Source organism: Petromyzon marinus, chromosome 74, assembly GCF_048934315.1.
Source record: "Petromyzon marinus isolate PM22_M1 ecotype Great Lakes invasive population chromosome 74, UKy_Petmar_22M1.pri1.0, whole genome shotgun sequence".
Classification (NCBI taxonomy): Eukaryota; Metazoa; Chordata; class Hyperoartia; order Petromyzontiformes; family Petromyzontidae; genus Petromyzon; species Petromyzon marinus.
The window spans coordinates 6311657-6337566 of NC_133740.1; the positions used below are offsets into that span (position 1 = coordinate 6311657).

General features: G+C 56.3%; 1 protein-coding gene across 1 annotated transcript in view; it reads left to right on the forward strand.

Moving 5' to 3' along the window:
- LOC116958211 (uncharacterized) overlaps positions 1–25910 on the forward strand; it is a 200121-nt gene that overhangs the window by 113473 nt on the left and 60738 nt on the right. The window contains exons 13-22 of the mRNA XM_076056179.1: positions 5121–5313; positions 7247–7392; positions 13862–13975; positions 14386–14505; positions 15695–15847; positions 16475–16721; positions 19718–19919; positions 22318–22471; positions 24070–24254; positions 25480–25612. Coding sequence (XP_075912294.1) covers positions 5121–5313; positions 7247–7392; positions 13862–13975; positions 14386–14505; positions 15695–15847; positions 16475–16721; positions 19718–19919; positions 22318–22471; positions 24070–24254; positions 25480–25612 — 1647 coding nt within the window. The remainder of the gene's footprint in view (positions 1–5120; positions 5314–7246; positions 7393–13861; positions 13976–14385; positions 14506–15694; positions 15848–16474; positions 16722–19717; positions 19920–22317; positions 22472–24069; positions 24255–25479; positions 25613–25910) is intronic.

Consider the following 25910-nt stretch of genomic DNA (forward strand, 5'->3'; position numbering starts at 1 on the left):
ATGCTGCTCACCGCCACTTGCCCCAACAGTCTGCTGCAGGCTACACGGGGGATCTTTGTCTTTGTTTATATATGGGTATGTGTCTAGGTATGTGTGTGTGTTTATACAGTAATATGGGTGTGTGCGAGTGTGTACATGGGTGTGTGTGTGATTATATATATGGGTTAGTGTGTGTGTGTTCATGCATCTGTATTTGTGTGTGTATGTTAGGGTATATATTGTGTTTTTGTATATATGGCTTTTTATATATAGACTAGTGTGTGTGTATGTATGTGTGTGTATGTGTGTGTATGTGTGTGTGTGGGGAGCGGTAGTGTAGTGGTTAGCGCTACGCTGCGCTATGAACCTGGTGACTCGAGTTCGATTCCCGCTCACGGCCAACACCAGTGACGATTGTCTGAACCGGTCCCGGGCCTCCTCTAGTTCGACTCAGCCTCAAATGAGTACCTGGTGCGGTGTGTAAACATTGCCACTAGGGAGACAAAGGCGGTCGGGCGTGGTGCTGGCCACCCACCCCCTCGTGTACCGATCCGCCCTTCATAGGTGCTCGCTAACAGCACTTGCCCCTACAGTCTGTTAAGGCTATACGGGGGATCTTTGTCTTTATCTTTGTGTGTATGTGTGTGTGTATGTGTATGTGTGTTCATGCATCTGTATGTGGGTGTGTATGTTGGGGTATATGTGTCTTTGTATATATGGCTTTGTATATATAGACGAGTGTGTGTATGTACGTGTGTATGTGTGTATGTATGTGTGTATGCGTGTATGTGTATGTATGTGTGTATCCGTGAGTGGATGTCTGTGTGTGTGTATGTATGTGTGTATGTGTGTGTGGCAAAACAACCCCCTACCTCCTCGCGGTGCCGAATGGGCAACTCTGTCGTGGACAGTGCTGTGGGGGGGGGGCAATTCCGATTGGCCTCTCCCCTCATGGCATCTGTGACCACCACAGTGGCTAAACGGGGGCTCTGGATGGGTGCGAGGGACTGGTAACCACTCCACCTTCAAAAACTTACCACGAAACCACGAATTAAAAATGTAACCAATAAGCTTGTGCCGGAGGCCCCGGGGGGACAGGCGTCTATGACGTCTCCTGGCAAAACCCCAATTGGCGGAGCCAGGAGATTGAATCTCTACCCTCGGGGCTCCTCCAGAAACAACGAAAAGCCACTTCGTGTGGCCACGTGGAATGTTCGAACGCTCACTGCAGAGGAGAGGCTGCCAACTCCTCTGTCGGAAGTTGGACCGGTACCGCCGGAATCTCTGTGGCATTCAGGAGGTCCGGTGGACCGGTTCTGGCTCCTGCCACCATGAGGGGTGGACAGTCCTCTACTCGGGGCAGGAGACTGCCACTCAACAGGGTGTGGCTCTTCTTTTGAACAAAAGAATGAAGGGGGCGTGGGAGCGAGGCGGTGAGGTGTGGGAAGCTGTAAGCCCCAGGCTACTTTGGGCTCGCCTTCCCATCAACCGGAGGCGAGGAGTGGTGGTCGTGGTTACTTATGCCCCCACCGAAGATGAACATCCGTGGAGGGATACAGACAAAGCGGATGAGTCAGGTGCCCTCTATGACCTCCTGTCACAGGTGCTGGCTAAAGTGGCCCCTCGGGATAGAGTCATCTTGTTGGGTGACTTCAATGCCCGAGTTGGTCATGATGCTAGCACCTGATCTGGAGTGATTGGAGGGCATGGGCCAGATCAGCTCAATAACAACGGTAGGAGGCTGCTAGATTTTTATGCAGCCCATGGGCTTGTAATCACCAACACGCTGTTCCAGCATCGGCGCATCCACACAACATCATGGATGCATGCCGGGCCCAAGAAAGAACATCTGCTGGACTACATAGTGACGGACCAGCAGATGCGAGCCCATCTCCTTGACACCAGGACCTACCATGGAGCTGATCTGCCCGTTGACAATCGACTAGTCTTCTGTAAGATGCGCCTGCCATTCTTCCACTCCAGTGGTGGGTGAACACCCAGGACCCCATTCCAACCTAAAGTGCCCTGGTCTCAGTTATCTGATGAAAGTTGCAAGCGAGAATTTCGTCATCGCTTGCGGCTGGGGTTGGCATCGTCCCCCATTCCTCCTGATGTCGAGGGTAAATGGGCAAGGTTTAGGACTGTAACTCATGCAGCTGCAATGGCTGCTTTGGGTACGCGGTCCAGACCTCCCCAGAGACCTTGGCTGACAGAGGAGGTGTTCAGGATGGTTGAGAAAAAGCGACAGGCCCACTGTCATCGGCTACAGAATCCCACGTCGGAGAATGAGGAGGCTTACTGCAGCCTTCGCTCGGAGGTTCGGAGAGCCGTGAGGCGTTGTAAGGATGGGTGGTGGTCGCGGGTTGCTGAGGAGATGGAGTCTGCCTCAGTGGCCCGCAATCACAAATCCATATTTAACTCCATCAAAAAAGTAACCTGCAGCGCCACACCTATTACCCTCATTAAGGGAAAAAACGGTGTTCTAATCTCCGACCCCCAGGAACAGGTTCGCAGATTTGCTGAGCATTTCTGTGAGGTCCGGGGGGAGGAGAAATCCCTCTGCCAGAAAAACATCGTTGCACAAAGTGGGGATGACCCTGCTGAGGCTGCGGTGCCTCAAATGTTGGAAGAAGTCACCCCCTGTGAGTGGCTGGCTGACGTGCCATCTGTTGAGGAAGTACTGAAGGTGACCCAGAGTCTGAGACCAGGAAAGGCACCGGACAGAGATGATCTCCCAAGCGAAATGCTGAGGGAGGGTGGCGTTTGTGCACAGACTGCCCTATATGACATCATAACAGTCTGGACCACTGGACGGGTTCCGCAGGATTGGAAGGATGCCCTGGTGGTCCCCCTCTTTAAGAAGAGGGACCGCACAGACTATAACAACTACAGGGGCATCTCACTCCTCAGTGTGCCGGGAAAGGTCCTGGCAAGGATTATTCAACATCGTCTTGCCAGGCACGCTGAGGAGAGGCTTGCGGAGCCCCAATGCGGTTTCAGGAAAGGGCGGTCCTGCACAGATGCCACATTTTCTGTCTGTCTGCTACAGCAGAGGTGTAGGGAATTCCTACTAGACCTACATCTCTGCTTTTTTGACCTGGTCAAAGCCTATGATACCTTCAGTAGGCCTGGGCTCTGGGTTGTTCTTCGTGCTTTTGGAGTTCCTGACCCTCTGCTCACAATCATTAAGGACCTTCATGATGGTGAGCGGGCCCGGGTAAAACTACGTGGCCAGGAGTCAGAGCGATTCCCTGTACACCTTGGGGTGCGACAGGGATGTCCTCTGGCTCCCACATTATTTAACATCTATTTTGACCACGTAGTTCGTGAAGCCTTCAATAGCTGTACCGGGGGAATCTCTATATGGTACAGATGTAATGGGAGGCTAATCGATGCCCGGGTGCGGTCAAGGGATGGCTCCCTATTGCTCAACCACGTTATGTATGCTGATGATTTGGTAATAGCTGCTCAGTCAGAGGAGGAGTTGGAGACGCTGCTGCTGAGACTGGAGTGTGCCACTAAGAGGTGGGGCCTTACCGTCAGCCCCACCAAAACTAAGCACCTGCCTGGGTATTTTGTACCATCGGACACTCCACCCCCACAACTCCCAATCGGTGATGGGGCAGTTGTGGAGAGAGTGGAGAGTTTCCCATACCTGGGCAGTGTGCTTATGACTGGCTCCAGTTTAACAGCAGAGGTCTCACTCCGAATCAGTCGAGCGGCAATATCTTTTCATCGGTTGCGTAACGCTGTGTGGAAGCTACCTGGTCTGTCGCTCCGCACTAAGCTTCAGGTCTTCTCGGCCACGGTCATTCCCTCCCTTCTCTACGCTTGCGAAACGTGGACCCCCCTAATGGAACATCTTCGCCGGTTAGAAACATTTAGGCTGGCCTGCCTACGATCCATCCTGGGTTTAACCAGACTGGATTGTGTGAGGAGCTCACAAATCCTTGAAAGATCTGGGCAGGGTCCCATCGGTGAGCTCCTCCGGCAGGCAAGGCTGCGATGGCTGGGTCATGTAGCCCGCATGCCCAGCCACCGCATGCCGAAACAGCTTTTGTTTGGCCGGATTGAGGGGGCTAAGCGGGCGCGGCACGGGCTAGAGAAGAGATGGAGTGATGTGGTACAGGAGGACGTGGAGCTGAGTGGACTTGCCGATGACTGGTACCAGCGGTGTCAAGATCGGCCTCTGTGGAGGAGGCTCGTGAAGGACGCTACTGGGCAGTTGGAGGCAGTCGCCCTCCAACAACAACGGAGGGTGAAGGAGCGACGCTCACAACAACGAGCGGAGCGCCGGGTGGCTAAAGCACAGCAGATTGGTACAGTAGGGGGCACAGGTGGTGCATCAGCCAGTCATCTCAGTCAGTCGATCCGTGGCACCTGGGTCTGCCCCGTAACCTCCTGCCAGCGGGCGTTCGACACTTCACGTGGCCTCAAGGTGCACATAGCCTGGCACAAGCGTCGTGGTGACGTCACCGCCACTTAGTGGCGAATGGCGGTTGTTGTTGTGTGTATGTGGGTGTATGTGTACGTGTGTCTGTGTGTGTGTATGTGTGTGTATGTATGTGTGTGTGTATGTGTGTGTGTATGTGTGTGTATGTGTGTGTGTATGTGTATGTATGTGTATGTATGTGTGTGTGTATGTGTGTGTGTATGTGTGTGTATGTGTGTGTGTATGTGTGAGTGTATGTGTGTGTATGTGTGTGTATGTGTGTGTATGTGTGTGTATGTGTGTGTATGTGTGTGTATGTGTGTATGTGTGTGTGTATGTGTGTATGTGTGTGTATGTGTGTGTGTGTATGTGTGTGTGTATTTGTGTGTGTATGTGTGTGTATGTGTGTGTGTGTATGTGTGTGTGTATTTGTGTGTGTATGTGTGTGTGTATGTGTATGTGTGTATGTGTGTGTGTATGTGAATGGTGCTCGCTGACAACACTTGCCCCCAAACAGTCCGCGAAGGCTGCACGGGCGATCTTTGTCTTTGGCAAGACGTAGTGGTGAACACCTGAACCGGTCCTGGGCCTCCTCCTCTAGGTCGACTCGGCCTCAAATGAGTACACCCCGCGTCTCCTCCCCCCCCCACCACCACCACCCCCCCACCACCACCCCCCCACCACCACCACCACCCCCCCACCACCCCAGGCCCACGCTGCGAGACCGACAGGGACGAGTGCTCCTCGTCTCCCTGCCACAACGGCGCCGCCTGCCACAACCTCCCTGGGGGCTTCCGCTGTGACTGCCCCGGGGGCTACGGCGGCACCACGTGCCTGGCTCAGGTGGACGAGTGCACGAGCAACCCGTGCCTGCAGGGCACGTGCCGCGACGCGCTCAACGGGTGAGTTGGGGGGTGGGGGGTGAGTTGGGGTGACTGTGCCTGGCACGAGCAACCCGTGCCTGCAGGGGCACGTGCCGTGACGCGCTCAACGGGTGAGTGAGTTGGGGGAGTTGGGGTGACTGTGCCTGGCACGAGCAACCCGTGCCTGCAGGGCACGTGTTGCGACGCGCTCAACGGGTGAGTGAGTTGGGGGGGGAGGGTGAGTTGGGGTGACTGTGCCTGGCACGAGCAACCCGTGCCTGCAGGGCACGGGTTGCGACGCGCTCAACGGGTGAGTGAGTTGGGGGGGGGGTGAGTTGGGGTGACTGTGCCTGGCACGAGCAACCCGTGCCTGCAGGGCACGTGCCGTGACACGCTCAACGGGTGAGTGAGTTGGGGGAGTTGGGGTGACTCTGCCTGGCACGAGCAACCCGTGCCTGCAGGGGCACGTGTTGCGACGCGCTCAACGGGTGAGTTGGGGGGTGGGGGGTGAGTTGGGGTGACTGTGCCTGGCACGAGCAACCCGTGCCTGCAGGGCACGTGTTGCGACGCGCTCAACGGATGAGTGAGTTGGGGGAGTTGGGGTGACTCTGCCTGGCACGAGCAACCCGTGCCTGCAGGGGCACGTGTTGCGACGCGCTCAACGGGTGAGTGAGTTGGGGGGGGGTGAGTTGGGGTGACTGTGCCTGGCATGGGTTGCTGGCCGCCCACGGCCACTAAGAGCCAGCGACGATAGTCTGAGCCGCTGCTGGGCCTCCCCTAGGTAGACTCGGCCTCAAATGAGTAAACCTGGCGCAGCGTAGTGAACATCGCTAATTGGGGGAGACAAAGGCGGCCGGGCGTGGTGCTGGCCACCCCACCCCCTCGTGTGCCAACAGTGCCGGCCTGCGTAGGTGGCGCTGCTGCTGCTGCTGCTGACAGCACTTGCCCCTACAGCCTGTTAGAGGCTACACGGGGACCTTTGTCTGTGTGACGCACGTGCCAGCCTTCGTAGGCGGTGCTGCTCACTACTGACAGCACTTGCCCCAGCAGCCTGTTAGAAGCTACACGGGGGAGCTTTGTCTTTGTGTGTGTTGCTGCTACTTGCTGCTCACAGCACTTGCCCCTACAGCCTGTTAGAGGCTACCCGGGGGACCTTTGTCCGTGCGACGCACGTGCCAGCCTTCATAGGCGGTGCCTGCTCGCTGCTTACAGCACTTGCCCCTGCAGTCTGTTAGAGGCTACCCGGGGGACCTTTGTCTGTGTGTGTGTTGCTGCTACTCGCTGCTCACAACACTTGCCCCAACAGCCTGTTAGAGGCTACACGGGCGACCTTTGTCTATGTGACACACGTGCCAGCCTTCGTAGGCAGTGCCTGCTCACTACTGACAGCACTTGCCCCAGCAGCCTGTTAGAGGCTACACGGGGGACCTTTGTCTGTGTGACGCAGTGCCAGACTTCATAGGTGGTGCTCCTCGCTAACAGCACTTGCCCCTGCAGTCTGTTGGAGGCTACCCGGGGGACCTTTGTCCGTGCGACGGACGTGCCAGCCTTCGTAGGTGGTGCCTGCTCGCTGCTTACAGCACTTGCCCCAGCAGCCTGTTAGAGGCTACACGGGCGACCTTTGTCTATGTGTGTGTTGCTGCTACTCGCTGCTCACGGCACTTGCCCCTACAGCCTGTTAGAGGCTACCCGGGGGACCTTTGTCCGTGTGACGCACGTGCCAGCCTTCGTAGGCGGTGCCTGCTCGCTGCTTACAGCACTTGCCCCAGCAGCCTGTTAGAGGCTACCCGGGGGAGCTTTGTCCGTGCGACGCACGTACCAGCCTTCGTAGGCGGCGCTGCTCACTACTGACAGCACTTGCCCCAGCAGCCTGTTAGAGGCTACACGGGCGACCTTTGTCTTTGTGTGTGTTGCTGCTGCTACTCGCTACCGACAGCACTTGCCCCCTTGTCTCTGCGCGTGCCCGCGCCAGCTACCAGTGCCTGTGCCACGCCGGTTGGACCGGGCGCCACTGTGGCGCGGAGATCAACGAGTGCCAGTCGAACCCGTGCCGCAACGGAGGCACGTGCCGGGACCTCGACAACGCCTTCGCCTGCTCCTGCCAGGCGGGATTCGCCGGTGAGTGGGGCCGAGCCACGTGCAGGTCGCCAGAGCTTTGAGGCGACGGTTCGCCGAACTCGTAGTGGGTCCTGCTGCTGCTGCTGCTGCTGCTCGCTGCTAAGGGCACGTGCTCGTACAGCCTGTTAGAGGCTACACGGTGTGTGGTGTCTACACGGTGTGTGTGTGTGTGGTGTCTACACGGTGTGTGTGTGAGTGTGGTGGTGTTCGAGGCTACACCGTGTGTGTGCGTGTGTGAGTGTGTGTGTCTACACGGTGTGTGTGTGGTGTCTACACGGTGTGTGTGTGTGTCTACACGGTGTGTGTGTGTGTGTCTACACGGTGTGTGTGTGTGTGTGGTGTCTACACGGTGTGTGTGTGTGTGTCTACACGGTGTGTGAGTGTGTGTGGTGTCTACACGGTGTGTGTGTGTGTGGTGTCTACACGGTGTGTGTGTGAGTGTGGTGGTGTTCGAGGCTACACCGTGTGTGTGTGTGAGTGTGGTGGTGTTCGAGGCTACACCGTGTGTGTGCGTGTGTGTGGTGTCTACATGGTGTGTGTGTGTAGTGTCTACACGGTGTGTGTGTGTAGTGTCTACACGGTGTGTGTGTGTGTGTCTACACGGTGTGTGTGTCTGTGGTGTCTACACGGTGTGTGTGTGGTGGTGTTCGAGGCTACACCGTGTGTGTGCGTGTGTGTGGTGTCTACATGGTGTGTGTGAGTGTGGTGGTGTTCGAGGCTACGCCGTGTGTGTGCGTGTGTGTGGTGTCTACATGGTGTGTGTGAGTGTGGTGTCTACACGGTGTGTGTGTGTGAGTGGTGTCTATACGGTGTGTGTGTGTGGTGTCTACACGGTGTGTGTGGTGTCTACACGGTGTGTGTGTGTGTGGTGTCTTCACGGTGTGTGTGTGTGTGGTGTCTACACGGTGTGTGTGTGTGTGGTGTCTACACTGTGTGTGTGTAGTGTCTACACGATGTGTGTGTGTGGTGTCTACACGGTGTGTGTGTGTGTGTGTCTACACGGTGTGTGTGTGTGTGTGGTGTCTTCACGGTGTGTGTGGTGTCTACACGGTGTGTGTGTGTGGTGTCTTCACGGTGTGTGTGTGTGTGGTGTCTACACGGTGTGTGTGTGTGTGTGGTGTCTACACAGTGTGTGTGTGTGTGTCTACACGGTGTGTGTGTGGTGTCTACACGGTGTGTGTGTGTGTGGTGTCTACACGGTGTGTGTGTGTGTGTGGTGTCTACACAGTGTGTGTGTGTGTGTCTACACGGTGTGTGTGTGTGTGGTGTCTACACGGTGTGTGTGTGTGTGGTGTCTACACGGTGTGTGTGTGTGTGTCTACACGGTGTGTGTGTGTGGTGTCTACACGGTGTGTGTGTGTGTAGTGTCTACACGGTGTGTGTGTGGTGTCTACACTGTGTGTGTGTGTCTACACGGTGTGTGTGTGTGTAGTGTCTACACGGTGTGTGTGTGTGTGGTGTCTACACGGTGTGTGTGTGTGGTGTCTACACGGTGTGTGTGTGTGTGTCTACACGGTGTGTGTGTGTGTGTCTACACAGTGTGTGTGTGTGTGTCTACACGGTGTGTGTGTGTGTCTACACAGTGTGTGTGTGTAGTGTCTACACGGTGTGTGTGTGTGTGTGTGTCTACACAGTGTGTGTGTGTCTACACGGTGTGTGTGTGTGTGTAGTGTCTACACGGTGTGTGTGTGTGTGGTGTGTACACGGTGTGTGTGTGTGTGGTGTGTACACGGTGTGTGTGTGTGTCTACACGGTGTGTGTGTGTGTGTGTGGTGTCTACACGGTGTGTGTGTGTGTGTGTCTACACGGTGTGTGTGTGTGTGGTGTCTACACGGTGTGTGTGTGTGTGTCTACACGGTGTGTGTGTGTGGTGTCTACACGGTGTGTGTGTGTGTGTCTACACGGTGTGTGTGTGTGTGTCTACACGGTGTGTGTGTGTAGTGTCTACACTGTGTGTGTGTGGTGTGTACACGGTGTGTGTGTGTGTGTAGTGTCTACACGGTGTGTGTGTGTGTGTGGTGTCTACACGGTGTGTGTGTGTGTGTGGTGTCTACACGGTGTGTGTGTGTGTGTCTACACAGTGTGTGTGTGTGTCTACACGGTGTGTGTGTGTGTGTCTACACAGTGTGTGTGTGTGTAGTGTCTACACGGTGTGTGTGTGTGTCTACACAGTGTGTGTGTGTGTGTCTACACGGTGTGTGTGTGTGTGTAGTGTCTACACGGTGTGTGTGTGTGGTGTGTACACGGTGTGTGTGTGTGTCTACACGGTGTGTGTGTGTGTGTCTACACGGTGTGTGTGTGTGTGTAGTGTCTACACGGTGTGTGTGTGTGTGGTGTCTACACGGTGTGTGTGTGTGTGTCTACACGGTGTGTGTGTGTGTGTGGTGTCTACACGGTGTGTGTGTTGTCTACACGGTGTGTGTGTGTGTGTCTACACGGTGTGTGTGTGTGTCTACACGGTGTGTGTGTGTGTGTCTACACGGTGTGTGTGTGTAGTGTCTACACGGTGTGTGTGTGTGTAGTGTCTACACTGTGTGTGTGTGGTGTGTACACGGTGTGTGTGTGTAGTGTCTACACGGTGTGTGTGTGGTGTCTACACTGTGTGTGTGTGTGTGGTGTCTACACGGTGTGTGTGTGTGTGTAGAGTCTACACTGTGTGTGTGTGTGTGTCTACACGGTGTGTGTGTGTGTGTCTACACGGTGTGTGTTGTCTACACGGTGTGTGTGTGTGTGTGTCTACACGGTGTGTGTGTGTGTGGTGTCTACACGGTGTGTGTGTGTGGTGTCTACACGGTGTGTGTGTGTGTCTACACGGTGTGTGTGTGTGTAGTGTCTACACGGTGTGTGTGTGTGTGTGTCTACACAGTGTGTGTGTGTGTGTGTCTACACGGTGTGTGTGTGTGTGTGTCTACACAGTGTGTGTGTGTGTAGTGTCTACACGGTGTGTGTGTGTGTGTCTACACAGTGTGTGTGTGTGTGTGTCTACACGGTGTGTGTGTGTGTGTAGTGTCTACACGGTGTGTGTGTGTGGTGTGTACACGGTGTGTGTGTGTGTCTACACGGTGTGTGTGTGTGTGTCTACACGGTGTGTGTGTGTGTGTAGTGTCTACACGGTGTGTGTGTGTGGTGTCTACACGGTGTGTGTGTGTGTGGTGTCTACACGGTGTGTGTGTGTCTACACGGTGTGTGTGTGTGTGTGGTGTCTACACGGTGTGTGTGTGTTGTCTACACGGTGTGTGTGTGTGTGTCTACACGGTGTGTGTGTGTGTCTACACGGTGTGTGTGTGTGTCTACACGGTGTGTGTGTGTTTGTCTACACGGTGTGTGTGTGTGTGTAGTGTCTACACGGTGTGTGTGTGTGTAGTGTCTACACTGTGTGTGTGTGTGGTGTGTACACGGTGTGTGTGTGTGTGTAGTGTCTACACGGTGTGTGTGTGTGGTGTCTACACTGTGTGTGTGTGTGGTGTCTACACGGTGTGTGTGTGTGTGTAGAGTCTACACTGTGTGTGTGTGTGTCTACACGGTGTGTGTGTGTGTGTGTCTACACGGTGTGTGTGTGTGTGTTGTCTACACGGTGTGTGTGTGTGTGTCTACACGGTGTGTGTGTGTGTGTGGTGTCTACACGGTGTGTGTGTGTGGTGTCTACACGGTGTGTGTGTGTGTGTCTACACGGTGTGTGTGTGTGTAGTGTCTACACGGTGTGTGTGTGTGTGTGTGTCTACACGGTGTGTGTGTGTGTAGTGTCTACACGGTGTGTGTGTGTGTGGTGTGTACACGGTGTGTGTGTGTGTTGTCTACACGGTGTGTGTGTGTGTGTCTACACGGTGTGTGTGTGTGTGGTGTCTACACGGTGTGTGTGTGTGTCTACACGGTGTGTGTGTGTGGTGTCTACACGGTGTGTGTGTGTGTTGTCTACACGGTGTGTGTGTGTGTTGTCTACACGGTGTGTGTGTGTGTGTGTCTACACGGTGTGTGTGTGTGGTGTCTACACGGTGGGTGTGTGTGTGTGTCTACACGGTGTGTGTGTGTGTGTCTACACGGTGTGTGTGTGTGTGGTGTCTACACGGTGTGTGTGTGTTGTCTACACGGTGTGTGTGTGTGTGGTGTCTACACGGTGTGTGTGTGTGTGTGGTGTCTACACGGTGTGTGTGTGTGGTGTCTACACGGTGTGTGTGTGTGTGTCTACACGGTGTGTGTGTGTGTGTGTCTACACGGTGTGTGTGTGTGTGGTGTCTACACGGTGTGTGTGTGTTGTCTACACGGTGTGTGTGTGTGTGGTGTCTACACGGTGTGTGTGTGTGTGTGTTGTCTACACGGTGTGTGTGTGTGTGTACACGGTGTGTGTGTGTGGTGTCTACACGGTGTGTGTGTGTGGTGTCTACACGGTGTGTGTGTGTGTAGTGTCTACACGGTGTGTGTGTGTGTGTCTACACGGTGTGTGTGTGTGTGTGTTGTCTACACGGTGTGTGTGTGTGTGTCTACACGGTGTGTGTGTGTGTGTGGTGTCTACACGGTGTGTGTGTGTGTACACGGTGTGTGTGTGTGGTGTCTACACGGTGTGTGTGTGTGTCTACACGGTGTGTGTGTGTGTGGTGTCTACACGGTGTGTGTGTGTGGTGTCTACACGGTGTGTGTGTGTGGTGTCTACACGGTGTGTGTGTGTGTGTCTACACGGTGTGTGTGTGTGTGTACACGGTGTGTGTGTGTGGTGTCTACACGGTGTGTGTGTGTGGTGTCTACACGGTGTGTGTGTGTGTAGTGTCTACACGGTGTGTGTGTGTGTGTCTACACGGTGTGTGTGTGTGTGGTGTCTACACGGTGTGTGTGTGTGTGTGGTGTCTACACGGTGTGTGTGTGTGGTGTCTACACGGTGTGTGTGTGTGTGTCTACACGGTGTGTGTGTGTGTGTCTACACGGTGTGTGTGTGTGTGGTGTCTACACGGTGTGTGTGTGTGTCTACACGGTGTGTGTGTGTGTGGTGTCTACACGGTGTGTGTGTGTTGTCTACACGGTGTGTGTGTGTGTGGTGTCTACACGGTGTGTGTGTGTGTGTGTTGTCTACACGGTGTGTGTGTGTGTGTACACGGTGTGTGTGTGTGGTGTCTACACGGTGTGTGTGTGTGGTGTCTACACGGTGTGTGTGTGTGTAGTGTCTACACGGTGTGTGTGTGTGTGTCTACACGGTGTGTGTGTGTGTGTGTTGTCTACACGGTGTGTGTGTGTGTGTCTACACGGTGTGTGTGTGTGTGTGGTGTCTACACGGTGTGTGTGTGTGTACACGGTGTGTGTGTGTGGTGTCTACACGGTGTGTGTGTGTGTCTACACGGTGTGTGTGTGTGTGGTGTCTACACGGTGTGTGTGTGTGGTGTCTACACGGTGTGTGTGTGTGTGGTGTCTACACGGTGTGTGTGTGTGGTGTGTACACGGTGTGTGTGTGTGTGTGTGTCTACACGGTGTGTGTGTGTGTAGTGTCTACACGGTGTGTGTGTGTGTGTGGTGTCTACACGGTGTGTGTGTGTGGTGTCTACACGGTGTGTGTGTGTGTGTCTACACGGTGTGTGTGTGTGTGTAGTGTCTACACGGTGTGTGTGGTGTCTACACGGTGTATGTGTGTGTGGTGTCTACACGGTGTGTGTGTGTGTAGTGTCTACACGGTGTGTGTGTGTGTGTGTCTACACGGTGTGTGTGTGTGTGTGGTGTCTACACGGTGTGTGTGTGTGTCTACACGGTGTGTGTGTGTGTCTACACAGTGTGTGTGTGTGTGTCTACACGGTGTGTGTGTGTGTAGTGTCTACACGGTGTGTGTGTGTGTGTCTACACGGTGTGTGTGTGTGTGTGGTGTCTACACGGTGTGTGTGTGTGTGTCTACACGGTGTGTGTGTGTGTGTCTACACGGTGTGTGTGTGTGTGTCTACACGGTGTGTGTGTAGTGTGTACACGGTGTGTGTGTGTGGTGTCTACACGGTGTGTGTGTGTGTGTAGTGTCTACACGGTGTGTGTGTGTAGTGTCTACACAGTGTGTGTGTGTCTACACGGTGTGTGTGTGTGTCTACACGGTGTGTGTGTGTGTGGTGTCTACACGGTGTGTGTGTGTCTACACGGTGTGTGTGTGTGGTGTCTACACGGTGTGTGTGTGGTGTGTACACGGTGTGTGTGTGTGTGTCTACACGGTGTGTGTGTGTGGTGTCTACACGGTGTGTGTGTGTGGTGTGTACACGGTGTGTGTGTGTGTGTGTGTCTACACGGTGTGTGTGTGTGTGTGTGGTGTGTACACGGTGTGTGTGTGTCTACACGGTGTGTGTGTGTACACGGTGTGTGTGTGTGTGTACACGGTGTGTGTGTGTGTGTCTACACGGTGTGTGTGTGTGTACACGGTGTGTGTGTGTACACGGTGTGTGTGTGTGTACACGGTGTGTGTGTGTACACGGTGTGTGTGTGTGTGTACACGGTGTGTGTGTGTGTGCTGCAGGCGAGCTCTGTGAGAGAGACGTGGATGAATGTGCTTCCGCGCCGTGCCTCAATGGTGGCACCTGCCTGGACGCTCTCAACCGCTACGCCTGCCACTGCGAGCCGCCCTACGCCGGTACGACCCACTGACCCCGTGACCCACTGACCCCGTGACCCACTGACCCCGTGACCCACTAAACACGTGACCCGCTGACCCCGTGACCCGCTGATAATGTGACCCTCTAACCATGTGACCCACTGACCCGTGACCCACTGACCATATGACCCACCGACACACGTGACCCACTGACCCCGTGACCCACTAATCACGTGACCCACTGACCCCGTCACCCACTAACCACGTGACCCACTGTCCCCGTGACCCACTAACCACGTGACTCACTAACCACGTGACCCACTGTCCCCGTGACCCACTAACCACGTGACTCACTAACCACGTGACCCACTGTCCCCGTGACCCACTGACCCCGTGACCCACTGACCCCGTGACCCACTGACCCCGTGACCCCCCCCGCGACCCCGCAGGAGCGTCGTGTGAGCTGCTGCTGGCTCCGTGCGCGTCGCGGCCTTGCCAGCATGGCGCCCGCTGTGTGGAGGTGGACGCCTTCACGGACTTCCACTGCCAGTGCCCACAGGGCTGGCAAGGTGACCACGTGACGCTCACCACTTCTTCACAACGCTCACCACTGGTGACACTCACCACCACTGGTGACGCTCACCACTTCACAACGCTCACCACTTCTTCACAACGCTCACCACCACTGGTGACGCTCACCATCACTTCACAACGCTCACCACCACTGGTGACGCTCACCACTGGTGACGCTCACCATCACTTCACAACGCTCACCATCACTTCACAACGCTCACCACCACTGGTGACGCTCACCACCACTGGTGACGCTCACCACTTCACAACGCTCACCACCACTTCACAACGCTCACTACTGGTGACACTCACCACCACTGGTGACGCTCACCACCACTGGTGACGCTCACCACCACTGGTGACGCTCACCACCACTGGTGACGCTCACCACCACTGGTGACGCTCACCACTGGTGACGCTCACCACTTCACAACGCTCACCACCACTGGTGACGCTCACCACCACTGGTGACGCTCACCACTGGTGACGCTCACCAGGGACCACGCTCACCACCACTGGTGACACTCACCACCACTGGTGACGCTCACCACCACTGGTGACGCTCACCACTTCACAACGCTCACCACCACTGGTGACGCTCACCACCACTGGTGACGCTCACCACCACTGGTGACGCTCACCACTGGTGACGCTCACCACGGACGACGCTCACCAGGGACCACGCTCACCACCACTGGTGACACTCACCACCACTGGTGACGCTCACCAGGGACCACGCTCACCACCACACGACGCTCACCAGGGACCACGCTCACCACCACTGGTGACACTCACCACCACTGGTGACGCTCACCAGGGACCACGCTCACCACCACACGACGCTCACCAGGGACCACGCTCACCACCACGGACGACGCTCACCAGGGACCACGCTCACCACCACACGACGCTCACCACGCACGTCACTCACCAGGGCACGACGCTCACCACTGATGACGCTCACCAGGGACGACCCTCACCCCCCCCCCACCCCCCACCCCCAACACTCACCAACCCCCGTGACGCTCATCCCGCCAACGCTCACCCCCCCCCTGCCCTCTCCCTCCCCCTCCACCCCGCACCCGTGCCCCCCTCCACCCCGCACCCGTGCCCCCCTCCACCCCGCACCCGTGCCCCCCTCCACCCCGCACCCGTGCCCCCCCCCCGCCCCCCCTCCCCCGGCAGGCGGCGTGTGCTCGGTGGACGTGGACGAGTGTGTGGCGAGCCCTTGCCGCCACGGCGCCACCTGCACCAACTCGGCCGGCAGCTTCCACTGCACGTGCCCCCCGGGGTTCACCGGGGGGCACTGCCAACACGACGTGGACGAGTGTCTGTCCGGTGAGGCACAGCTCCCCCAGGTAGCCTCGCGGTGAAGGGGCAAGTGCTGTGGGCGAGTGTCTGTCCGGTGAGGCACAGCTGCCCCAGATAGCCTCGCGGTGAAGGGGCAAGTGCTGTGGGCGAGTGTCTGTCCGGTGAGACACAGCTCCCCCAGGTAGCCTCGCAACGGGGTGAAGGGGCAAGTGCTGTGGGCGAGTGTCTGCCCGGTGAGGCACAGCTCCACCAGTTAGCCTCGCGGTGAAGGGTCAAGTGCTGGAATGGGGTGAAGGGGCAAGTGCTGTGGACGAGTGTCTGTCCGGTGAGGCACAGCTCCCCCAGGTAGCCTCGCGGTGAAGGGGCAAGTGCTGTGGACGAGTGTCTGTCCGGTGAGGCACAGCTCCCCCAGGTAGCCTCGCGGTGAAGGGGCAAGTGCTGTGGACGAGTGTCTGTCCGGTGAGGCACAGCTCCCCCAGGTAGCCTCGCAACGGGGTGAAGGGGCAAGTGCTGTGGACGAGTGTCTGCCCGGTGAGGCACAGCTCCCCCAGGTAGTGATTGTCTCTCCCCCCCCACCACCACCACCACCACCACCACCTCCCCACCACCACCAACTACCACCCACCACCACCACCCACCCACCACACCCACCAGACCCTTGCCTCAACGGCGGCACGTGCGGCGACTCGGCGGCCGCCTTCGAGTGCCGCTGCCTCGCCGGCTTCGCGGGCGCCCGCTGCGAGCTCCTCGAGGAGGAGGCGGCGGCGGCTGGCGCGTGCGCGAGCGAGCCCTGCTCGCACGGGGGCACGTGCCTCGCCAACGCGGGCAGCTACACGTGCGACTGCCCCGCCGGCTACACCGGCGGACGCTGTGAGGCCGACGTTCCCGACTGCACCGAGAGGTACCGGCTTCCGACCAAGAGAAGCCGCGCGGCAACGGTGGAAACGCACGCCAAAAAAACGCGTTTGTGGTTTTTTATTTTTTATTTTTTGCTCATTTGGTTCTTTCGGTAAAAGTCACCGCCGCCGCCGCCGCATGAGAACTGGGTGGTGAATTGATGAAATTAAAGTAACGCGGTAGTTACTCTCACGACGTTTCGGCCACAGCACAAGCGGCCTCCATCAGGTGAAGGGGGACGAGACTGTCTGGTGGGACAGCGCCGGAGTGAACAAAGCCACAAGCTCAGATCGCGACCTTTAAGCCGTGTGAGAGGAAACACAGCGCCTTGACAAAGGAATTAGCATAGAATTTAGCATTGAAATGGCTCATTGAAATAGCTAAGTTAAAGTATACACATCCGCAGAGGCACCTAGTACATATCATACAGGAGAATTTAGCATTGAAATGGGTGAGTAATTAGCTTGTGACTGGTCACAGAAATGGCTATGTTTAAGTTAAAGCATACACATCCGCAGAGGCACCCCTTGACAAAGGAATTAGCATAGAATTTAGCATTGAAATACCTAAGTTAAAGTATACACATCTGCAGAGGCACCCCTTGACAAAGGAATTAGCATAGAATTTAGCATTGAAATGGCTGAGTGATTAGCTTGTGACTGGTCACAGAAATGGCTATGTTAAAGTTAAAGCATACACATCCGCAGAGGCACCCCTTGACAAAGGAATTAGCATAGAATTTAGCATTGAAATGGCTGAGTGATTAGCTTGTGACTGGTCACAGAAATGGCTATGTTAAAGTTAAAGTATACACATCCGCAGAGGCACCCCTTGACAAAGGAATTAGCATAGAATTTAGCATTGAAATAGCTAAGTTAAAGCATACACATCCGCAGAGGCACCCCTTGACAAAGGAATTAGCCTAGAATTTAGCATTGAAATAGCTAAGTTAAAGCATATACATCCGCAGAGGCACCCCTTGACATAGGAATTAGCATAGAATTTAGCATTGAAATAGCTAAGTTAAAGCATACACATCCGCAGAGACACCCCTTGACAAAGGAATTAGCATAGAATTTAGCATTGAAATAGCTAAGTTAAAGTATACACATCCGCAGAGGCACCCCTTGACAAAGGAATTAGCATAGAATTTAGCATTGAAATAGCTAAGTTAAAGCATACACATCCGCAGAGGCACCCCTTGCTTTAAATTAGCTATTTCAATGCTAAATTTTATGCTATTTCCTTTGTCAAGGGGTGCCTCTGCGGATGTGTACGCTTTAACTTTAACACAGCCATTTCTGTGACCAGTCACAAGCTAATCACTCAGCCATTTCAATGCTAAATTATATGCTAATTCCTTTGTCAAGGCGCTTTGTTTCTTCTCACACAGCTTAAAGGTCGCGATCTGAGCTTGTGGCTTTTTCACTCCAGCGCTGTCCTCCAGACAGTCTCGTCCCTTCACCTGATGAAGGCCGCTTGTGTTGTGGCCGAAACGTCGTGAGAATATTATTGCGTTATTTTATTTGATCAATTTGTTATTCTATACTCATTCTACGCGGTGGTGACTTTACCGAAAGAACCAAAGAAGATGAATCCTCGCAGTCAGGAAAACTGGCACAAAAACTGACACATTTTACTCAAGGCATCGTGTTTGCAATAACCACAACACAAGCAGTCAAAATGCAAACAAAAAAGAGACAACTCTGATAATAATAATATTGGCACTGTCCTTGAATTTGATTGGTCCACACCCGAAACAGCTTTCTTTAGAGCCCCCTTTAGTCTCCACTGGTGTTGGACCAGAAGACGCCAAAAGGCGTGCATCATTGCTCATTGGTCTGTTTATGTTTTCGGTAAAGTCACGCACGTAGGAATACAATAAGCTTACGTTGAAACGAAAAAACGATCTGACGTTTCGATCACAACGCGGGCGACCTTCGTCAGGTGTCGAGAACAAATCGCGGAGGTGAATGCCACGAAAAAAAGAATTGAGAGACGGGAATTCAACAAATCCTGACAAAAACATTACGTGAAGGCACAACTAGTCAGGCCTGACATGCACAGCTAAGACACTTCCTGGCGGACCACGAATTTCAGAAGAGCGTTGCATTTCGTGTTCAACTTCTGCATTGCAAAGAAAAAAAAACCAGCACAGACGGAGTGAAAATACGAGGTACACGGTCAGTAGGAAAGACGGACAGAGAGAGAGAGAGGGATGAACAGCAGCTTAAATAGTAAATAAGGTTGGTCAGTAGGAAAGACGGACAGAGAGAGAGAGAGATGAACAGCAGCTTGAGTAGTAAATAAGGTTGGTCAGTAGGAAAGACGGACAGAGAGAGGCAATGGAGAGAGTGAGAGAGAGAGAGGGATGAACAGCAGCTTAAATAGTAAATAAAGTTGGTCAGTAGGACAGACGGACAGAGAGAGGCAATGGAGAGTGATGAACAGCAGCTTAAATAGTAAAAAGGTTGGTCAGTCGGACAGACGGACAGAGAGAGGCAATGGAGAGAGAGAGAGATGAACAGCAGCTTAAATAGTAAATAAGGTTGGTCAGTAGGAAAGACGGACAGAGAGAGAGAGGGATGAACAGCAGCTGAAATAGTAAATAAAGTTGGTCAGTAGGAAAGACGGACAGAGAGAGAGGCAATGGAGAGAGAGAGAGAGAGGGATTAACAGAAGCTTAAATAGTAAATAAGGTTGGGCAGTAGGAAAGACGGACAGAGAGAGTGAGAGAGGGATGAACAGCAGCTTGAATAGTAAATGAGGTGTTGGTGGGGAGGGGCCAGAAAGAGAGTGGTAGCTCATCTTGCGGCAGCTCAAAAACAGGACATCTTTGCGTATACACAGAAGCTGTGGTGGGTGGGATGGGACAGGTTTGGGGTGCACGTTTAGGACAGAAATGCCACGCTAACTCCCCCATAGAAGTGCGTCTTCATCATTTTCTTATTAACTGTGTTACCCTCCACCACCACCACCACCACCCTCCACCAATCGCAGCTCGTGCTTTAACGGGGGCACGTGCTCGGAGGGCGTGAACGCGTACACGTGCCACTGCCGCTACGGCTTCTGGGGCGACCACTGCCAGCACGAGGTGAACGAGTGCGAGTCGGCGCCGTGCCACCACGGCGGCACGTGCGTGGACAGCCTGGGCACGCACAAGTGTGTGTGTCCCTACAGCTACACGGGGGTGGACTGTCAGGTGGGTGGTGGGTGGGTGAGTGTGTGTGTGAGTGTGTGAGTGTGTGTGTCCCTACAGCTACACGGGGGTGGACTGTCAGGTGGGTGAGTGGGTTGGTGAGTGGGTGAGTGGGTGGGTGGGTGAGTGTGTGTGTCCCTACAGCTACACGGGGGTGGACTGTCAGGTGGGTGAGTGGGTTGGTGAGTGGGTGAGTGGGTGGGTGGGTGGGTGAGTGTGTGTGTCCCTACAGCTACACGGGGGTGGACTGTCAGGTGGGTGGTGGGTGGGTGAGTGTGTGTGTGAGTGGGTGAGTGTGTGTGTCCCTACAGCTACACGGGGGTGGACTGTCAGGTGGGTGGTGGGTGGGTGAGTGTGTGTGTCCCTACAGCTACACGGGGGTGGACTGTCAGGTGGGTGGTGGGTGGTGGGTGGGTGTGTGTGTCCCTACAGCTACACGGGGGTGGACTGTCAGGTGGGTGGTGGGTGGGTGTGTGAGTGGGTGAGTGGGTGGGTGAGTGTGTGTGTCCCTACAGCTACACGGGGGTCGACTGTCAGGTGGGTGGTGGGTGGGTGAGTGTGTGTGTCCCTACAGCTACACGGGGGTGGACTGTCAGGTGGGTGGGTGGGTTGGTGGGGGGGTTGGTGGGTGGGTGGGTGGGTGTGTGAGTGGGTGGGTGAGTGTGTGTGCCCCTACAGCTACACGGGGGTGGACTGTCAGGTGGGTGGTGGGTGGTGGGTGGGTGTGTGAGTGGGTGGGTGAGTGTGTGTGTCCCTACAGCTACACGGGGGTGGACTGTCAGGTGGGTGGGTGGGTGTGTGGATGGGTGGGTGTGTGAGTGTGTGTGTCCCTACAGCTACACGGGGGTCGACTGTCAGGTGGGTGGGTGGGTGGGGGGGTGGGTGGGTGAGTGTGTGTGCCCCTACAGCTACACGGGGGTCGACTGTCAGGTGGGTGGGTGGGTGGGTTGGTGGGTGGGTTGGTGGGGGGGTGAGTGGGTGGGTGGGTGGGTGAGTGTGTGTGTCCCTACAGCTACACGGGGGTGGACTGTCAGGTGGGTGGGTGGGTGGGTTGGTGGGGGGGGTGAGTGGGTGGGTGAGTGTGTGTGTCCCTACAGCTACACGGGGGTGGACTGTCAGGTGGGTGGGTGGGTGGGGGGGTGAGTGGGTGGGTGGGTGGGTGAGTGTGTGTGTCCCTACAGCTACACGGGGGTCGACTGTCAGGTGGGTGGGTGGGTTGGTGGGTGGGTTGGTGGGGGGGGTGAGTGGGTGGGTGGGTGGGTAAGTGGGTGGGTGGGTGGGTGAGTGGGTGAGTGGGTGAGTTGGTGGGTGGGTGAGTTGGTGGGTGGGTGAGTGGGTGGGTGAGTGAGTGAGTGGGTGGGTGGGTGTGTGAGTGAGTGAGTGGGTGGGTGAGTTGGTGGGTAAGTGGGTGAGTGAGTGAGAGGGTGGGTATGTGAGTGAGTGGGTGGGTTAGTGGGTGAGTGAGTGAGTGGGTTGGTGGATGAGTTGATGGGTGGGTGTATGAGTGAGTGAGTGAGTTGGTGAAGGAGTGAGTGAGTGGGTTGGTGAGTTGGTGGGTGAGTTGGTGGGTGAGTGAGTGAGTTGGTGGATGGGTGAGTTGGTGGGTGAGTGAGTGGGTGAGTTGGTGAAGGGGTGGGTGAGTGAGTGTATGAGTGAGTGAGTTGGTGGGTGTATGAGTGAGTTGGTGGGTGGGTGAGTTGGTGGGTGAGTGAGTTGGTGAGTGAGTGGGTGAGTTGGTGGGTGAGTTTGTGGGTTTGTGAGTGAGTGGGTGAGTTGGTGAAGGGGTGGGTGAGTGAGTGTATGAGTGAGTGAGTGAGTTGGTGGGTGTATGAGTGAGTTGGTGGGTGGGTGAGTTGGTGGGTGAGTGAGTGAGTTGGTGAGTGAGTTGGTGAGTGAGCGGGTGAGTTGGTGGGTGAGTTTGTGGGTTTGTGAGTGAGTGGGTGAGTTGGTGAAGGGGTGGGTGAGTGAGTGTATGAGTGAGTGAGTGAGTTGGTGGGTGTATGAGTGAGTTGGTGGGTGGGTGAGTTGGTGGGTGAGTGAGTGAGTTGGTGAGTGAGTTGGTGAGTGAGTGGGTGAGTTGGTGGGTGAGTTTGTGGGTTTGTGAGTGAGTGGGTGAGTGAGTGAGTTGGTGAGTGAGTGGGTGAGTTGGTGGGTGAGTTTGTGGGTTTGTGAGTGAGTGGGTGAGTGAGTCAGTTGGTGGGTGAGTGGGTGAGTTGGTGGGTGAGTTTGTGGGTTTGTGAGTGAGTGGCTGAGTGAGTGAGTGAGTTGGTGGGTGAGTGGGTGAGTTGGTGAAGGGGTGGGTGAGTGAGTGTATGAGTGAGTGAGTGTATGAGTGAGTTGGTGAGTGAGTTTGTGGACGTGTGTGATGCGGATGCCCCACGACCTCCGTCGGTGAGCTCAGGAGCTGGTGGATTGGTGCGCCCTGGACCCCTGCCGCCAAGGTGCCAGCTGCTCGCAGGCTGGCACCGAATTCCACTGCCGGTGCCTGAGCGGGTGGAGCGGTCGCTACTGTGACATCCCTAGCGTGCCGTGCAGTGTCGCAGCCACGGCTCAGGGTGAGTGGGGGGGGGTGAGTGGGTGAGTGGGGGGGTTAGTGGGGGGGTGGGTGGGGGGGTGAGTGGGGGGGTGAGTGAGCGGGTGGAGCGGCCGCTACTGTGACATGTCCAGCGTGCCGTGCAGTGTCGCAGCCACGGCTCAGGGTGAGTGGGGGGTGGGTGGGTGGGGGGGGTGGGTGGGTGGGGGGTGAGTGGTGAGTGAGTGGGTGTTGAGTGAGTGGGTGAGTGAGAGAGTGGGTGAGTGGGTGGGGGGGGGGGGGGTGAGTGAGTGGGTGAGTGGTGAGTGGGTGAGTGGGTGGGTGAGTGAGTGGTGAGTGGGGGGGTGGCGGGGTAGGTCACTGGCGATGTCTCACCCTGCCCCTCCTCCCTCCTCTGCCCCCCCCATCCCCAAAAACAGAGATCCCCCGTGTAGCCCCAACAGTCGGTAGTGCCAAGTGCTGTTAGCGGAGCAGCGCACAGCACAAGGATGATAGTGGGGGTGGTGATGGTGGTGGTGATGGTGATGGTGGTGGTGATGGTGGTGGTGGTGATGATGGTGATGGTGGTGGTGATGGTGGTGATGGTGGTGGTGATGGTGGTGATGGTGGTGATGGTGGTGGTGGTGATGATGGTGATGGTGGTGATGATGGTGATGATGGTGATGATGGTGGTGGTGGTGATGATGGTGGTGATGATGATGGTGGTGGTGATGGTGGTGGTGATGGTGGTGGTGGTGATGATGGTGATGGTGGTGGTGATGGTGGTGATGGTGGTGGTGATGGTGGTGATGGTGGTGATGGTGGTGGTGGTGATGATGGTGATGGTGGTGATGGTGGTGATGATGGTGATGATGGTGATGATGGTGGTGGTGGTGATGATGGTGGTGATGATGATGGTGGTGGTGATGATGGTGGTGATGGTGGTGATGGTGGTGGTGATGGTGATGGTGGTGGTGATGGTGGTGGTGGTGATGATGGTGGTGGTGGTGATGGTGGTGATGGTGGTGATGATGGTGATGGTGGTGATGGTGGTGATGGTGGTGATGATGGTGATGATGGTGATGATGGTGGTGGTGGTGATGATGGTGGTGATGATGGTGGTGGTGATGATGGTGGTGATGGTGGTGATGGTGGTGATGATGGTGATGATAGTGGTGGTGGTGGTGATGGTGATGGTGGTGGTGATGGTGGTGATGATGGTGGTGGTGATGATGGTGATGATGGTGATGATGGTGGTGATGGTGGTGGTGATGGTGGTGATGGTGGTGATGGTGATGATGATGGTGGTGATGATGGTGATGATAGTGGTGATGATAGTGGTGGTGGTGATGATGGTGGTGGTGATGATGGTGGTGGTGATGGTGGTGATGATGATGGTGGTGATGATGGTGATGATGGTGGTGGTGATGGTGGTGATGGTGGTGATGATGGTGGTGATAATGATGGTGGTGGTGGTGATGGTGATGGTGGTGATGATGGTGATGATGATGGTGGTTGTCCAGCAACACCACTCCCCGCCGGAGCCACCTTTGTCCCCCCTCCCCCCTCAAAACGCCCGACGCCCCTCCGCCGCTAACCGCTGTCCCACCGCTCTCCCCGCCCCCCTCCCTCTCCGCCAAGGCGTGAGCGTGGAGGGGCTTTGTCGCCACGGGGGGCGCTGCATGGACGTGGGCGGCACCCACCGCTGTCAGTGCCCGCCCACCCACACCGGCAGCTACTGCCAGGAGCCCTTGGACGAGTGCCGCTCGAGCCCGTGCCTCAACGGGGCCACGTGCGTGGACCTCACGGGGAACTACCGCTGCGAGGTAGGGGGGTGGGGTGGGTGAGTGGGTGGGGTGGTGGGTGAGTGGGTGGGTGAGTTGGTGGGTGAGTTGGTGGGTGGGTGGGTGAGTTGGTGGGTGAGCGGGCGGGTGAGCGGGCGGGTGGATGAGTGAGTGAGTGCGTGAGTGAGTGGGTGGGTGAGTGAGTGGGTGAGTGAGTGTGTGGGTGAGTGAGTGGGTGGATGAGTGAGTGAGTGGGTGAGTGAGTGGGTGGGTGAGTGAGTGGGTGAGTGAGTGTGTGAGTGAGTGTGTGGGTGAGTGAGTGGGTGAATGAGTGAGTGGGTGGATGAATGAGTGAGTGGGTGAGTGAGTGAGTGAGTGGGCGAGTGGGTGGATGAGTGAGTGGGTGAGTGGGTGGGTGGGTTGGTGAGCGGGCGGGTGGATGAGTGAGCGGGTGGGTGGGTGGATGAGTGAGTGAGTTTCCGGGTGAGTTTGTGAGTGGGTGGATGAGTGGGTGAGTGGGTGGGTGGGTTGGTGAGCGGGCGGGTGGATGAGTGAGCGGGTGGGTGGGTGGATGAGTGAGTGAGTTTCCGGGTGAGTTTGTGAGTGGGTGGATGAGTGGGTGGGTTGGTTGGTGAGCGGGGTGGGTGGGTGGATGAGTGGGTGGGTGAGTGGGTGGGTGTTTGAGTGGGTGAGTGGGTGGGTGAGTTTGTGGGTGAGTGGGTGGGTGGGTGAGTGGGTGGGTGTGTGAGTGGGTGAGTGGGTGGGTTGGTTGGTGAGCGGGGTGGGTTGGTGAGCGGGTGGGTGGGTGGATGAGTGAGTGGGTGGGTGAGTGGGTGGGTGTGTGAGTGGGTGAGTTTGTGGGTGAGTGGGTGGGTGGGTTAGTGGGTGGGTGTGTGGGTGGGAGGGTGGGTGGGTGAGTGGGTGGGTGGGTGAGTGGGTCGGTGAGTGAGTGGGTCGGTGAGTGAGTCAGTGGATGAGTGAGTGGGTGAATGGGTGGGTGAGTGTGTTGATGGGTGAATGGGTGGGTGGGTCGGTGAGTTAGTGAGTGGATGTGTGAGTGGGTGGATGAGTGAGTAGGTGGGTGAGTTTGTCGGTGAGTAGGTGGATTAGTGAGTAGGTGGGTGAGTTTGTGGGTGAGCTTGTGGGTGAGTGGGTGAGCTTGTGGGTGAGTGGATGAGTTTGTGGGTGAGTGGGTGAGCGGGTGAGTTGCTAAGTGAGTGGGTCGGTCATCGCTAACCGTCACGTGACCCCGATGCACCGCCCGCAGTGCCTTCTGGGATACGTGGGCAAGGACTGTGAGGAGCAGGTGGACGAGTGCAGCTCCCAGCCGTGCCAGCATGGTGGACGCTGCCTCGACCTGCCCGGACGCTACCTCTGCTCCTGCCCACCCGGCACAGAGGGTAGCCACTGGACCCACCCACCCCTCCTACTCCTCCTCCTCCTCTCTCTCTCCGCTCCCTTCACTCTCTCGCTCTCCTCCCTCCCCTCCCCACCCACCCTCCCCACCCACCATCCCCACCCTCACCTCCCCACCCACCCTCCCCACCCACCATCCCCACCTACCCTCCCCACCCACCCTCCCCACCCACCCTCCCCACCCACCCTCCCCACCCACCATCCCCACCCACCATCCCCACCCTCACCTCCCCACCCACCCTCCCCACCCACCATCCCCACCTACCCTCCCCACCCACCATC